The sequence below is a fragment of the Anomalospiza imberbis genome, chromosome 3 (assembly GCF_031753505.1).
Source record: "Anomalospiza imberbis isolate Cuckoo-Finch-1a 21T00152 chromosome 3, ASM3175350v1, whole genome shotgun sequence".
NCBI classification, from domain to species: domain Eukaryota; kingdom Metazoa; phylum Chordata; class Aves; order Passeriformes; family Viduidae; genus Anomalospiza; species Anomalospiza imberbis.
In genome coordinates this window covers 97,964,754-97,981,561 of record NC_089683.1, presented here as the reverse complement: position 1 = coordinate 97,981,561, position 16,808 = coordinate 97,964,754, and the positions used below count along the sequence as shown (strand labels likewise).

Here is a 16,808-nt window from a genome sequence, read left to right as displayed (position 1 = left end):
ACACATAAATACACTTATTCCTGATTCTTAGCTACTGATGAGCTTCCTGTTGTGATACTATTTAATACCTCATAATCTAGAACACAGTTATTTTTATTGCACATCTGTGGTGCACATATTTTACAGAATCATAGGGGTTTTTTTTCAGAGCCAGGAAAGGCCATTATAATCATCTTAGATTCTTCATTAAACGTGCTGGATATACTTGTATTTGGAATTTCTGTGCATCAGTTTCAAGCTTCCTTTTTAGCTATAGTTCTCTCTTTAAAAATGTATTGGTTTAAGATTTGGAGTTACAGGGTGCTCAACATGCCTTTTCTTGGTATAGTTACCTAAAATCTGTTAAACTTTGCATTCATTGCTAACCTGAATTATCCAACATAATCTTTCACAAAATAGGTCTAGTCATGCTTTTCCATTTAAAAAAAAAGGCTGCAGAGCTATTTACCCACCTGAATTATCTTTCGTTGTAGATACTTGTGATCAGTGCAGATCTTGACCTTCTTTGGGAAGAACAAGATTGGCGTGTCTTAACTTTCTCACAATAAGACATGTCTTTAGATACTGAAATCCTAGATCTCTGCTGAATCTTTTCCTAATTTTACAGACTTAGTCAAGCGTGAGCACTGTGTTCAGGTAATTAATTTACTAACAGCATATGCAGAGCACTACTCAGTGGGATAGTAAGACAAAGCTAAAGTAATTTACAGTTTACACTGGAGCCATGTGCCAGTGCCACTGCTGTGCTGAGCTGCCTGTGCTTCCTCCCTAGGTTAAGGGTTTTTTTACTCTCAGTATTAAGAAAGTCACCTTTGAGATCCTCTGAACCTGAAGGAACTGGAAGTAGATTTTCGTTGTAATAACCTGTATGAATCACAGGCCTTATTTCATGCTTTCCACTCATTTGTTTTTTAAGTGTTTCTGGAAATGAAGTCTGTGCCATTGTCACAATAGAAATTTACATTCAAGTGTTTGTGTATTCTACTTTAATCTCTGTTTATAATTAAAATGCAGGTTAAAAATACTGCCTGTGATTATATATTTGTTATTCAGAACAGGAGTATACAAGATTACTGGCATTTAGTGTGAGGCTAGCATATTATAAATCTAATAATTATTGTAAATAAAGTCTTGTATAGTTTTAATAAACTTCATCTATCCTGCATCACTTTGCAGTTTTTATAGTTCTTTAAATGCTTCTATCTCTATTAAGTGTTGTTTGATTTTTATTGTAACACAATATTGCTTCGATCAGCATCCTAGTTTCTGGTTTTGTGTTCCTGGTAGTATTGACAGTACTGCCCAACTAAAAGGAAAACATGGGGAGATGTACCATATTCCTTGGAGTTCAGTGTTGTTGCAGGTAGCCCTAAAATCAATATAGAAGAACTTGACAAGAAAAGCATGTTGTGTCATGTTGTTTACCTTTGAGGTAAAATGAAGCTTATGGACATCTCCATTGTCATTTTAGTATCCTGCATGTATTCTAAAGCTTTAAGCTACAGAAATGCTGATGTTAATTTTATGTACTTTTTTACAGTAAAATAGTTTCATTTAACTTTTGAATTTCCATAGATCAGGAATATTTGAATTGGACACTTGTATTCCTAAATACAGATGCCCTGGATGCATTAATTACAGGTCAAGTGAAAACAAATGAGCAGCCCTCTTCTAACATGCATTTATAGAAGATTAACTATCCCATGTGGAAAACTCCTTGGCAACTAATGCTGTTTTGGAGTGCTAATCTTGTAAAGCTAGGAAGTAGCACAGTAACCTTCTGCTGGCCCATCATCACCCCCAGAGGTGAAGCATCCCATGGTTAGCAAAGCATCTCAGGCAGTTCAGCTGTGAGATTGACACTGCCCCAGATAAAGCTTTGCTGCCTCTTGCTGAGTGTTTCTGTTCCATTGTTAACAGTGTTCATACTCACCCTGGACTGGATTGATTGAACTTGATTCATATCAACAAGATAGCGAGAAAGAGGAAAATGCTTGTGTGTTCAGATGAAGTGCCTGAGATCTCTCAGAAGAGGGATCTGTTCTGCAAAGGCAGCATCTCCTCCTTTTGACAGTCCTGATGACCCTGCTCCTGTGTCCCCATCCCCAATGACATGTTCTTAAACTGTGTATACTTAGCCCTGCACACATTTCCCACCATCCCTTATGTAAATTAGGGACACAGTAGTTCTTCACTGTTCTTAATGTTACCTTTCAGAGCTGTTCATTCTCGGTTGATAGCAGACTACCCATGTATTTATACAAGCACAGTGTCTGGTATTGGATTTTTAGCATAAAATGTAAAAAAAAATTGTGATACCTTGAACATACAGTTTAGTTTCAAAAGCTGAACTCCCTGTGACTCAAATCATCACAGAATTGTGTTCCTGTGCCAGTCACTGATAGGGCTCCAACCCAACAAAGGTGATACATCAGAAAAGAAATGTGCAGGAGGTGTGACAGTACAGCCCAGGTGTGTCACCGTGGTTCTGATATGTAATCCCAGATGTGCTTGCTGTTGTAGATTTGAACAGCTTGGGAGATACTGGGGTGGAAGCTCTCTAAACCCTCAGTGAGTCCAAGTTAGTTCTGTTTTGTCTTAAACTCTGTTTGTTTTTAAGCTTTTGGGGGAAAAGAAATAGAAACTTTATTTCCTTTTCCTTTCTTTTTTGTATTGAAATTTTGTTCTTTAACAGATGGCATACTAAGATGGCAGCAAACAAAATACTATGATGAAAACATAAGGAATTAGGGGTTTTTTGCTATTGCTGCACCTGTATTCTCTGTGATATTCCCTGGAATGTATTCTCTTAGAGACAAGTATCTCTGGCACTGTGAGGTTAGTGAGGTAAGGAGCTAGATAAATGGCAGCTGCAAGGAATTTCTGGAGCTTTGGAGTCAGAAAGTTCTCGGAGCAGCAGTTTCAAAGAGAAGATGAAGGAGAGAGCAGAGAAAGTGACAGGGAGAAGTGGTTGTCACACAGGAGCATAACTGGAAAGATAAAATTGATTTGAGAGAAAAGCATGAATCTGGGGAGGCATTGTCATGCAGAAATATCCTCCCCTGTGCCAGTGCAATTGCTTCAAACAGCTCATTCTTAGACATCTGAACATTTCCAAGCCTGAAGGCCCACTGTAGTCAGGCCCAGTTTTATTTTTCCTGGCCCAGGAGCATTGCAGAGGTTCTACAGATGCAGTGGAAGGGGAGCAGTGAAATTTTCATGTGTTTGAACAGTTTGAGCAAAGTAACAGTCCTGTCTGCATTTGGGATCTGAGTCTGCTGCCTTTCTGAACGAAGAGGTACCACCAGGGGGCAACTAGCTATCCATTTTTTTCCTTTTGAGCATAAACCACTCCTTTCCTGGAAATCTTGGGTACTGAAGAATTTTGAACTGGTAGAAATCATTAAAAAAAAAAAAAAGTGTTCTTTAGTTTTCTTGTCAGTTGTAAAATACATTTGCCAGCTGCATCAAACAAGCAGCCACATGGGAGAATGTAGTTTGGACATAAAGCCTGTTGAAAATTTGCTGTGTTAAACCCAAGTGTTTAACATGTAAAGTTGTTTTTTAGGCATGAAACTAAAGGAAATGTGAATATGCTTGCAGGATTTATTGGTAAAAATGTATAATTCTATGCTGAGTGCTATGGAAGTTGTGCTGGGTTTGCTCATTCATCTGTGAAAGATTTTAATATTAAATTCCACTTTCTGCCTGAGAATTAATTAAGAATGAGTAGACTCTGCATAAGTTGTAGGGTTTGAAATAGCTTGTGATTTATGTGGACTTTTTTGCTATATTGCAGGTTCTTCAGCAAAAGCACTTGTGAGCTTGAAAGGTAAGAAATTAATATATTATTTACTTCTACCCAATCTGACTTTCAGGTGTATTTAGTTTCTGTCTTGAGAAAGTTCAAGAAAATCACAGGCTTTTTTGTTGAAATACAATGGGGTTTATTGTGGGCTTTTGTAGTTCTATAGAATAATAATCCTTGGCAGTTGAATCTGCATATATTGTGGTGTATTTAGACACTGCTCTTTTGGGTGAAATTCCTGAAATGTGTTTTTTCTTCAAAAGTTCTGCCTAGGCATCAAATTTGATGAGAAGATTGGGGTAATCTTTCATCTCTTGAGGGTGAGATACAGGAAGGATTCTTAGTGAGACGTGTACATGTGACAAAATTCACATTAGGAAGGCATTTCACCATTTTACAGTGTTCTCTGTCAGCAAGTTGTGGGCTAAATCAAAAACCTGCTGCTTATGTTTTTTTCTTAGAAATTGTCTTCATGAACATTTATACAAATTTTGAATACTTCTAATTTGCCCAATAATTAAAGCTTCTTTATGTATTAGAAGGGTTTTGTTACACAAAGAAGAAGGCATGGTCTGTTGAATATATTGTAATTAATGCAGATATGTTGCAATAAAATTTTATTTACTTGTTGGTGTACACCCACTTAATAACTTTCTTGAGCTAGAATGTTTCTATGTCTTGTAGAGCTTTTCTTTGTCCAGGTTTCAGTTACAGCCACAGTTAAACTGTTGATTTGTGTCAACCTGACAGTGGAAGTAACTGATTCCAGCAAAGGAGGTTTCAAGAAACCTAAATGTTGTCATAAATAAAAAATACTTGTTTATGTTCCTCCTTGTAGTGAAAATCTCCTTCAGTTTTTTTTTAATTAATGTTAAGAATTATTTAATAAAAATACTGAAATCTAAAATCTGTCTGTTACTGAATTCAAAGATGTTGCAAGTAAATATTTTAGTAGTTGATGATGTTATACTTGGTTTTGGACAGTAGTCATGTTAAAGCATACACATACATATATATATATATATATATATATATATATATATATATATATATAGATAGATATATTAATGATGTGCTTTCTTCACAACAGAGGGAAGTTTATCCAGTTCGTGGAATGAAAAATATAATTCTCTGCAGAAAACACACATTTGGAAAAGCAAGAATGCTGGTTCTGCAGTGGAAATGGTAAGAAGTTGTAAAAAGCTTCAGGATTAGTAAAATACCATACAGTGAGTCAAATGTAAGGATCACAAAAAAAGGCTGAGATTTATAGTTTTGTAATGTCCAAAGGTGAAACTATATCCTTCACAAGCACTTTGTGCAGTTTGCATAAGAGATGAAAACATATTTTATAAATGAATAATCAAACACATTAAATTGCTGACCTCATTCAATATAGATCAAAATAATTTCCTCTCTGTTTTTTTTGAAAAGCAAGTGCTGTGTGAAGTATTTGTACTGTACCTACCACCTTGAGCTTAGTAATCACTAATTCTGATTAACCATTTTTGTATCTCATGAAACATCTCATTTCTAATTATGGCTGAGAACTGAAGCCTAAAGGAAAGGAAGGGAAAATATCATAATGCACTTCTATCATTGTGCTTTCTGATGGGCAGATTTTAATAAAAGCAAAGGACTGTCAGTGAAATTTGTGTATTCTGAGAACTTTCCTAGGAGGCCTTACATTAAAGAACAACCTTGGGGTGGGGATATGAAATGAGCTGCAGCTTCCAATGGGATGTCTTGTGTTTGGGTTGACCATTTCAGTCTTGTGGTTTGTTTTTGCCTGTTTGTTACTTATCCTGTGATCTTCTCCCTGGTATTTATTTTGGTAGGATTCATACAGATGCTTGTATATACGCATGTTGCTATGTGCTTATGCTAGAGGAACATAAGATCTACAAAATGCAGTTCCAGAGAGAGACCAGAACTTTGTGAGGACCCTTAGTTCCTGCAGTTCATGTCACAGTTTTCAGCTGCTTCCCCAGAATGCCCATCATCCCACAGAAAAAAGCCTTTCTGGTAACTTAGAAGATCACATGTGCTGAAGACCTGAAGAGACAGACTGTAATATATGTATAAAAACCTTGTCAGTCTTTAGATGTGGTGGCTGTGGATGGTAAAAACACGGAGTCAAACTTTGAATGTAGCTCAGTGTTTTGTAGAAAGCCAGGGACAAGATCAGAGCATAGTCTGACATGTTGGCAGTGACCCACGTTGCTAAGATGTCATGGAATAGTTTGAGTTTACTGGATGCTGAAAGTTTTGAGGACATGTTTTACTATTGGTTGAAAAATCTTTCCAAAAATGCCTGATCTATTTAGCCACTGTGGATGATACCTCTTTCCAACACTTGTTATTTTGCTCTGGTGTGAGGCACAGAGAGTCCAGAGTGATGAAACTGTTCTCATTTTGGATAGTTCTTTGGAGCATAGTTTGGCAGTTTCTGTTGAGGGCTGTAAAACAGTTTGCTTGGTCTGGATCATGATGATTTGGTTACCTTGTCAATATGTAGTTCCTCTGTCCAGTGTGTGTCTTTCCTGTTTTGTAATATCTACCAGGAATTAATGTTTTCTTCAGTGTGCTGCATGTGCCTAGGTGTCTATCACATACAGAGCACTTCTGTTACTTAAATACATTTGTGTAGTTCTTTTTATAAAATATATATAATTTAGAGTAAGAGAAGCACATTTCCTGGGAAAGCCCCATGTTCAGATGGCATGGGCCAGACAAATTTTTAGCTACCGGTGATTAATTTAATAGAAAATATCTCTTTTCAAGCAGTTAACCTGTCATAAATGTATTAAATGTCTTTCTAAAGTGCAAATGCTTGTTAATAAAGTTTTATCTAACTCTGTTGATTTATTTTGTCTCTGACTCTTGTGCTGGGCCACAGAACCTTCATGGAAGGAAAAGGAAAAGCTGCTTCCTCTCAGTGCTAACAGCCAGTCACAGATTGCTCTTTTGTCCTCAGTGAAAGCAGGAGTCTTTTGTCATAGGGTCAGATGTTGAGGAATAACTAAGTGATTTTTTTTCATGACACATTTGCAATATTATTTCTTGTTTTCAGTCAGCCTTCTAATTCTTTCTGAGCTATAGCAGTACACAAGTAAATTTCACTTAGCATAAATTCTAAATTCTTTTTTCTGTGATTGTCATATAACTTATTCAGGATGTAGTTTCTTCAGACTCAATCTTCTTAGCATTTTGCTATGCAGATACTTTCAGTGAGTTAAAAAAACAGCAAACACACATCACTTGGAAAATTCGTGCTGAAATTCTGTGTAGCTGAGAACATACAAAACAAATACAGTGTTTGAATAAACCTTTTTTTCTTTGATCCAAAATTCAAAACAAATAGTTTAACAGATGTACTACTTATAACCAAGGCAAGCTAAGATACACAAGTGTTTAGACACCTAACTCTAATGGAAACAAGTGGGAGTTAGGCTCTAAATACGTCTGTGAAACTGGGCCAGCAGTGTAGTAATGGTTATAGTTAGCACTGGAAAAGCCTGGAATCTCGAACTCCTTCTCTCAGTCCTTAGATCTCTGAGTGCTAGGAGGCACTATTTACTGTGTACCATGTGCCTGAAAACCAACAGGTGACAAGAGAAGAGGCATTTCATTCCTCTCACTGTGAATTCTGTGCATGAACACAGAAATCAGCTTTCTTGCTTGTAATTCTTAATTTTGTTCCATACAGCCCTTCAGAAATTCAAAACGGAGTCGACTCTTCAGTGAAGAAGATGACAGACAAATAAACACAAGGTCACCCAAAAGAAATCAGAAGGTTGCGATGGTTCCACAGGTATCTACACACATGTATGGAGATATTTTTACCAAAAAGGGAAACAAGCCTATCTGTTTTAGTTGAAAATTAGAGTATATTTGCTTTTCAAGTTGCATTTTTGGTTTATGAATCTTCTTGTTAGGAAAACTGTTGCTAGAAGTAAGCCACAATTCAAAACAGATTAATATTTTTCTTTCTTACAACTGGTTTGTAAGAACCAGTCTATAAGAACTTTCTTACAACAAAGTTTATGGGAGTACCTGTTCTTTGTGATCTTGGACATGAACACACAGAGCTAGAAAGGATTCCAGACTAACTGCCCATCATGCTCCTGCAAACAATCATCTCGTGTAGTCAGCATAAATTTATTCAGCTTCAATTTAAAACTGCCTAAGTTTTTGCACTGATTATATAATTGAGAAGGCTGCTATAGAATTTAATGTATCCCAGCAAGTTAGGGACTTGCTCTAGATTTGTAGCCTGTTTTCATGGCCAGCTTTACCTTCTTGATCCTGCAATGCTAAAGTCCTCAGTTCAAAGAGCTTGTTTTTCTGTCCTCCACTTGTTTGTCCACTCCTTGATATAGCACAAAAAAAGCAGCTGTAATTTGTCAGCCTTTATTTGTTATGATAGAAAGGGAAACTTCTCTTATTCTTAGTGAATTGACTCTGTAGTTCCTTTGTCATCCACATCACTTCTCTGTGCCATCACCTTATGAGGCTGAGTTTCCTTCACGGAAAAAGTACTATTTGAATACTGCTCTGATTTGCCTTCTGAGCTGTGCTGTGCAATGTCTCATGTGAAAAGCTTGGCACTCGCCATTTAGCTGAGGTGAGAACCATGACATTTCTCTTCACTACCATGATTTCTTAAGAGTAGAAAGATCTGGTAATGTTCTAAACCCAGTTGTTTCTTGCTTAAATGTCTGATTCTGGAGGGCCAATGATTGCCAGATAAATATTTGTGAGGGACTGCAGCTGTTGTAGTTCCCAGATCTTGCTGTCCCGCCGGGCACTGTTTCCTGGAGTTCCAGTGGGAGAAAGGGGCTTGTATCTAGGGCAGCAGCAGCCAACAAGGTGCCTACCTTATGCTTTATCCTATTATTGCTGCTACTAAAGTCCAAAGTACTTTGAATGTTTGGGGAAGGATAACAATTGATGATGGCAGAGGGACCCTGTTAAACCTATAGTCTCAAAAAAGCTGTTATTTTTTGCAGAAGAGTTTTTTTCTTTCTGTCAGCTAAGACAGCCATCCTTGGAACAAAATTATAGATTTTTTTTTTTTGGTCTTGTTTAAACACAGGTCTGTCCATTATCCAAGCAATCTAAGACAGTGTCTTTTCCATGACTTAGCAAATAGCTTTCAAATGTAGTTAAAACTTGATTGCTCGTTTCTCTTGCAGTTTTCTAAGCAGACACTCTGCTCAAAGCTTTGACTGGGTTACACTCCTGTCCTAGCTTCATCCTCACCTTAAGAAGAGTGGGCAAGAGTAGAAGTTCTAGTGCAAATCAGGCAGGTGCTGCTGCTGGCATCTGAGCTTCAACACCAATTATGCTCACCTGAGACAGTCAGTGGGGCCTCGGAGTTTTGAAGTCTGTATGTATTTTGGTGCCATGCTGTTGTTACCAATAATGTAGTTTTCAGTGTTGGAAAATGTTTCTGTTAAAAGAGCTTTGTATGGAGATAATGGTATTGATCCTGTTAAAATTTGCTGTCTGTTCTGTTTGATTGCATTGCTGATATAATGCAGTAAGGGTTGTTACAGATCTGCAAGAAAAACATTGCCATGAAACAATATGTGCAGACTTTTAGCAGGAAAATCAGATTTATTTGAATACTGAAAAATACTAGATTATATTTAACTGTTTGTTTTGGGTTTTTTTTTTTTTTTCCCACTATATAGAAGTTTAGTACAACAATGTCCACACCAGAGAAGAAAGTGTCGCAGAAGATTGGTTTACGGCTTCGGAACCTGCTCAAACTGCCCAAAGCTCACAAGTGGTGCATATATGAATGGTTCTATTCAAATATAGATAAGTATGTTTGGTCTGTATAATTATCTCTTATTAGTATAGAAACAAGAAATTTTCTGAAATTGAGCTGCATAGTTCCATATATTGGTTAGATACTCCAACTTATTCTTAAATTACTAGTTACTGAAATCTGTTTTGTTTGGTGGTAGCAGTGGGTTTTTCTCTTTTTTCTAGTGAGCAATGTATGTGCTCTTTGTTCTTTGCAGCTACCAACTTTAGAAAGTCTTCTATAGAAAGCCTTCCTTCATGGATATAATTTTCTTTTTATCACCTCTACCAGATACCAGATTTTATTCATAATGCTTTTAGCATCTGAAACATGAAGATATCAGAACACTTAGGCTTTTCTGAACCCTTGCATCAGTGCTATACAGAGGAGATAGGAAGGACACTGCTTCTTCATAAAGTGCTGCTTTCCTAAAAGGTGTAAATGTTGGTATTAAATATTTTTTTCCCATCATCCTGTTTTTATTGTGATCACTAACAGAGCTTCAGGCTGTGACTGTTGACTGTTCAGCTCTTGTGCAGATATCAGCATCCTGCTTGGTTCTCATTATGTATTTCCTGGACTGTTTCTGCAGTTTGTGCCTCAGAGGTTTTGGTACTTGTTCTCTTAATGCCACTATCACAGCACTGTGAAATTATTTAAAATAAACAATTTCTAAAATGTAAAAAACATTATTGATCAATGGAATATTAAACTCTGCACTGTTTGACTAATAGATGCAACACAATTATTTCATATTCTAAAGAATGGCTTCAGAGTTAAGCATTATTTTCCAGAATGTACAAACAAAATAATTACTGGTTTTCCTTCCTATTTTAATCACAATTGCTGTAGCTTTTTTTTTCCTTAACTGAGAAGGCAGTCATAGCAACAGAAAAACATTTTGGCTTATATTCATCAGAAGTTGAAAAATTTCATGTCCATTTCAGTTAATTTTGAATTCATATCTCTAGGATTTAATTCCTCTGAAAGAATTAGTCTTTTCATGCTTTTTCCACCCTTACTTGAAAAAAATAAAACAAAAAACCCCAACCTTAGTTATTTCTAAGAGTAATTTTAATATGTGACATTTTTAATAATGATTTTTACAACAGACCAAGAACTTCTGGTTTATTCTTCAAGAATTATCTACAAAACTGTAGGTCTATCAGTAGAATAGAATTTGAGTTTAGCAGGTAATTCTGAAATGTTCTTTGATAGTTATCCATGTATGCAGGTGTGATGGGTTCTCCTTGGCTAGACCAGGTGCTCATCAAAGCTGTTCTATCACTCTTCAACTGGACACAGGAGAGAAAATGTAACAAGAGAGTCAAAGGCTGAGATAAGCACAGGGAGAGACCACACCACTTACTGTCGTGGGTAAAACAGACTAGACTTCGGAAAATTATTTTAATTTATTACCAATCAAATCAAAGCTGGATAATAAGAAATAAGACCAAATCTTAAAACACCTCCCTTCTTCTCAAACTTTATTCCCAGTTCTCACTTCTCTGTGCCCAACCCACCATAAGCACAGGGGGACAGGGAATGGGTGTTGTGGCCAGATCATCACCTGTTGTCTGTCTCTGCTCTTTCCTTCCTCCAGGGAAGGAATCCTCCTACTCCCATGGGAGACAGTCCTTTGCAAGGTTCTCCAACATGAGTCCTTCCCCCGGGCTGCAGTTCTTCACAAACTGCTCCAGTGTGAGCCTCTTCCATGAGATGTATTCCTTCAGGAACAGACTGCTCCAATGTGGGTCCCCCATGGGGTCACAAGTCCTGGCAGAAAACCTGTTCCAGTATGGGCTCTTCTCCATGGCTCTGCAGTCCTGACAGGAGCCTGCCACAGCAGGGGCTTCCCATGGGTTCACAGCCTCCTTTGGGCATCCACCTGCTCCAGCGTGGGGCCCTCCATGGGCTGCAGGGACACAGTTGCTTCACCGTGGTCTGCAGAGGAATCTGCTCTGGTGCCTGAAGCACCTCCTTCCCGGACCTTGACTTGGTGTCTGCAGAGCTGTTTCTCTCAGATTCTCTTACAGCCCTGTCCTGCTGCAATTGCACAGGGCTTTTTCCCCTTCCTTAACTGCATTATTTCAGAGGCACAACCACCATCCCCAATGGGTTCAGCCTTGGCCAAGGGTGGGTCCACCTTGGAACCAGCTGGCCTTGGTTCTGTGGGATATAGGAGAAGCTTCCAGCAGCTTCTCAAAGAAGCCACATCTGAAGCCCCCTCTGCCAAAACCTTTCCTTGCAAATCAAATACAACTTGTAATGCTTGTAAGATATGACCATGTTAAGATATTATAGCATTGTTCAGTAAGAGACTGCATATCTTTGGAAGGAAAACTTTGATATATCTTGTTTGGAGTGATATGATCTAGGCTTAATGAGAAGCTTAAAAAAGTTTAAATCACAGAGCTATCAACTGACAAAATATGTCTCACTGTACAAGTCTCTGAATATTTTCATCAAATTATTGCATCCAAAACTGAAATAATCAAATAAAATGCCATATCTGTTGTAAGTTTTTGAAATATTTTTATTTCTACAGCTGTCATCTGTGGTTATTAGATTATTGAAGCTGTTTCACTTGCATTCTCTATATACTACTGCAGTGGACTTTTTTCTGTAAAGTCGTATTGATTTTGGGCATCCAGAGACTTCTGAAGTGCTACTTACTATTACAGTGATCACTGGCCCTCAGAAGCAGATGCACCTGGTAACTTGCTTCCACCATTTTCCAGAGCTTCCAATCTTGTGGATGCTGTGTGTTTAGAGTTTGCCTGCTTAAGGACAAGAGTTAGTAAGAACAATCAAATACAGATTATCTTTCTCAAAAAAAAAAAAAAACAAAACAAAAAAAGACAAAACCAAAAAAAATAATACCAGGCTAGTTATTCTTTATATAGATACCTTATGTTAGCAATAGTAAATATGGACAAAATGATACTGTTGTATACTCTTCTGTGTCTGTTTCCTGAGCCTCATTGCTCATTCTTTTTGTTTTCCTTTCCACTTCATGCTGCAGCTGCAGATCCTCCTACTGCAAAACTATTCTCTTCTATTCTTGCCTGAGTTTCCTTATATCTGTGCACCTTTCCTCTCTCCTGCCACCCCAGACACTCAGCTGAAAGTAGTGTTGCTTCCAAAGTCCTCTTTGTTCTGTGCTGGGGTATGTTCCTCTCTGAACCCCAGTGCCCTGCAAAGAGTGGAGAAAAGCAGCTTTCTCTAGGATGCAGTTATCCTTTTGTTCTCGCCAGGAGGGATCTATTTCAGTTGCACATAGTCTTTTATGATTAACCTTCTATTAGATGGGCATGCCTCTTGCTGCTCCCTTGTCTCCTTGGCCTAAGAAGGATGTGGTACTACAAAGAAAAAGGCAGTCATAAAACAGAGATAGAGATGGGTCATAGCATCAGAGAGAAATTTGAGTTGTGCAGGTCTGTTCTCTGAACTGTCACTTCTCTCATACTGATCCTGTGCTTCACCATGGAGTCATGGGATGCTACAATAGAAGTCTCACCTGTACAGCTGTAGAGAATGATGAGTTGGTTCAATTTCCTGTATTTTGGAAAGTTCTGTTGAGATTCTGAGTTACAGTTGAATGAATTGATGAAAAAAGGTACTGTCTGTCTGTTTCTCAGTACCATGTTGTCCTTTCCTTTAATCTCAATATTTCACTCACTGGTTTCCTTCACTGTGTTGCAGTATCCTCGTGACACTGAGCTGACGTTGCTGAAGTTTCATTTGGTGCCCTTTTATCCATTATAGAGCAGGATGAATTATGTGTATTTCTCTGTAGAAACTAGGGAAAGGAGCATTTTTAAATGTCAGTGGTAGTAAGAGTCAAAGAACAATAGTCCTGGAAATTTTCTGATTTTGTTTTTGGCTGAATTAAAGTTGTTCTTTGAATAAAAGTGTCTTGTTCATGTGACTAATTTATATTAATTTTTTTAATGTGTTTCTGATGATGGATGTTTTTTGGACTCTTGTGACAAAAGTTTACTTAGTGTGGTTAACACAGGACTATAATTATGTTTCAACAGGCCACTATTTGAAGGAGATAATGATTTCTGTATATGCCTGAAAGAATCCTTTCCAACTTTGAAAACCAGAAAATTGACAAGAGTAGAATGGGGGAAAATCAGGCGATTAATGGGAAAACCACGGAGGTAATTTTTTCTTTCTTTTCTTTCAGCTATTACTTACATGTAATTTTGATGTTACTGAAATTATTCCTATAAAAATGTTGCATTCAAATAGTAAACAAAACAATATCTTAAGAGCAGTAAAACTCATTGTATTGAGGTGTTCTCTGAGCACCTCTCTCCCTTCACATGCCTATTCCTTAAATGCATATGTCCATGTAGTTTTCATGAGCCTATGCTTGAAATGTTCTCTTCCCACTCCAGATAACTGAGTGTCCAAGCTTTAACTGATGTGTTGAAGTTGTTATTGTATCTTTTATACTGCAGTGCTTCCTGGCCTGGGAGAACTGGCCAATTTTTCAGAAAGGTTTTTTCTTCTGTCTATAACCAGCTCTTCTTGGGGAAAACAAGTGTACATTTTCACCTCATTTATTTTATTATTATTTTTAAACCATTTTATATATCCTTAACTTTTCTTAGATTGGCTATCAAGACAGAGAAAAGATAAAGTCACCCATAAAGCATTGTTCATTGTAGAAGCTAGAATTTAATGAAGGACATAGTTTTTTTTTCTATTTTTTTCTATTTTAGATTTTTTTTTCTATTTTAGAATTTTTAATTCTTAAACCCTCCAATTAAGCTCAACCTTTTCACAAAACCTACACAATTTAGCCTAGAGAAGGCTAAGGGAGGATCTCATTTTTGATCATAAATATTTGAAGGGAAGGTATAAAGAAGATAGGGCCAGTTTTTTTTCCAGCATTATCTGGAAATGGAAAAGAGGAAAAGAGGGAGAAGGCACAAATGAGGGGGTAGAATCTCCATCCTAAGATGTACTCAAAGGCCCTCTGGACATGGTCCTGGGAAGCCTCCTGGAGGTGATTCTGCTGGAGAGGTTGGAGGAGATAACCTTCAGAGGTCCTTCCAAACTTGACCACCCTGTAATTGTATAAGTAGTGTTTCATAAATTAATCAGCCTTTTATTTCCATAAATGCAAACACTAAAGCACTGAATCTATTTCTTCATAGATCACTGATTCAGGTTATATTTTGCATGATGGAGACTATTTCATCTTCTGTAGCTGCAAACAACATAAGTAAAAATTGTCAGTCAAGGGAAGGCAGCAGAGCCAGCTTGAAAATAGCTCCTCTTGGAAAGATGTTCATGTAATTTTAGCTTAACTTAGATAGCTTTTCCTTTGTTGTCACGCTTCATACTGGGAGAGAAATGGTGTCTTAGGAGGTTGGGTCATCAATTTCTCTTTTGACTTTTGCCAAAAGTGGTTACCTCTCTAAAAGATCAGCTTGCCTCATTTAGCAATCTGGTGGACCAAACTTCAGAGTCTTAGAATGGTTTGGGTTGGAAGCGAACTTAAAGATCATCTGGTTGCAGGGGATGCCCTGAGCAGGAACCTTGTCTACATCAGATTGCAAAAACCCATCCAACCTGGTGGGCTGCAAACTTCCTTTTGTTTTTCAGGGCTTCTTTGGATTGGTTTTTTGCTTTGATTTTTTTAAGCCATAGGGAGAGTAGTTTTGGGTTAGATTTGAGGGAATTTTGTTCAGCTATCATGGAGTTATTTTTTAAAAAATAGAGACTTGTGCTAAAAGAACCAAAGGTTTAATAGGCAGGGAATTGCTTTATCTAAATTCTGAAGTCGAAGTATTTGACAGCATAAAGAGTCTGATTGTTTGTTAATGCAAACTTTGAGTTACTGCTTTATAGCTACATAAAATAAGCATTCCTGTTTACTTTTTATTTCTTTACTAATATTATTTTTTAAATTACTGGTAGTCCCTTTCAAGATGTCATGAGTGGTCTTTGGCATTAGGTTTAAAGACTTTGAATTATTCTAAAACAGTTAAATGCTTTTTCAAGGCAATTTTCATCTATCTCTAGAGCAAAGATTTTTTTTTATTTTACCATTTTGTTAGAAATTTCTTCTGTCTGTCCTCATCATATGGAGGTAAGCTATATACCATGTCAACACTGATAACTCCCCATGAGGGACTAAAAATAAATAATTAGGATATTTTGCACCCACAGTGTTGATGGCAGAGGATAATAGTGTCTCTGTGATAGTTATGCACATGGTTGTCATCTTTTTTTGTTGTTGTTTAAATATATTGTAGTATTTTCTTATGTCTGCTGCTACCTTAAATGTCCTATCACACATCAACAGTGTGTTTGATTGGCACAGCAATATTCTTCATGAGAGCCTGCAAAGCTTGTAAGATTCCTGTAGACTGTGGGGAAAGATATGCTCCAGGAAAAGGAAGAGGTAATAGTTAGTTTTGTGTACTCTGTGTAAACTTAATTTGGCTTGTGAAACAGCAGTGGATATGAATTAAGCTTAGACCTGCTTGTCCTGCCACTACATGATGGTGGTGATGCCTCTGTTAGTTCAAATTCTCATAAACAAGGTAAAAACTGAGAAGAATGTTCAACCTCTTAAGAAGTCTCTACAGAAAACTAATGAGTTTGCAGTTTTGATCTGTACTGTAGTTTTAATCTTCACTTTTTCACAGGATGGCATGAAGATGGGATAACCTTTATTAAATGCATTTGGGGAATGCTGGGGTGGAGGTTTTCTTTAACAGAAGCCAGAAATATATTGCAAATCCTTTCTACATCCATAGTTACAGCATTTGGGAAAGAGACTTTCTGAGACCATCCAAGCTATCAGTAAAACAGTAGTTGCTGTTGTAGGGACCTTCCAAGGTCAGTGATTAGTGTATCAGCATTTGAATTTCTGTTTCTAAGACCATAAGTCAAAAAACATCAGGTGATACTTGCTGTTCCTAGTGCAAGACCCTGGACATGATTAGAAGGATTAATACAAAGTGTATATTATTTTTTTCTTTTTTCCTTTTTTTTTTTGGCCTATTTTGTTGTCTCACTGTGGTTAGCCATTCTTCTCCTCACTGGACTTGAAAAGCTCTGACCTGCATTTTGCAACTTGATATTCACAGCCCACTGCAAGCATTATTTCACACTTATTCCTCCCCAGTAGTAAATATGAAGTCAATAGCATTA

The 16,808-nt window shown here is 37.3% G+C and overlaps 2 protein-coding genes across 4 annotated transcripts in view; one reads left to right on the top strand and one right to left on the bottom strand.

The window, feature by feature from the left end:
- Window positions 1-16,808, bottom strand: part of STUM (stum, mechanosensory transduction mediator homolog) — a 287,384-nt gene that overhangs the window by 134,586 nt on the left and 135,990 nt on the right. The window lies entirely within an intron of this gene.
- LIN9 (lin-9 DREAM MuvB core complex component) overlaps window positions 1-16,808 on the top strand; it is a 38,657-nt gene that overhangs the window by 5,892 nt on the left and 15,957 nt on the right. Inside the window, exons 2-6 of one of the 3 annotated variants that reach the window (XM_068185951.1) lie at window positions 3,800-3,832; window positions 4,899-4,993; window positions 7,518-7,622; window positions 9,508-9,641; window positions 13,670-13,795. In XM_068185951.1, the coding sequence (XP_068042052.1) occupies window positions 3,800-3,832; window positions 4,899-4,993; window positions 7,518-7,622; window positions 9,508-9,641; window positions 13,670-13,795 (493 nt within the window). Of the gene's footprint in view, window positions 1-3,799; window positions 3,833-4,545; window positions 4,604-4,898; window positions 4,994-5,674; window positions 5,834-7,517; window positions 7,623-9,507; window positions 9,642-13,669; window positions 13,796-16,808 lie in introns of those variants that run through there. The other 2 variants (XM_068185953.1, XM_068185952.1) reach the window with 2 other exon arrangements.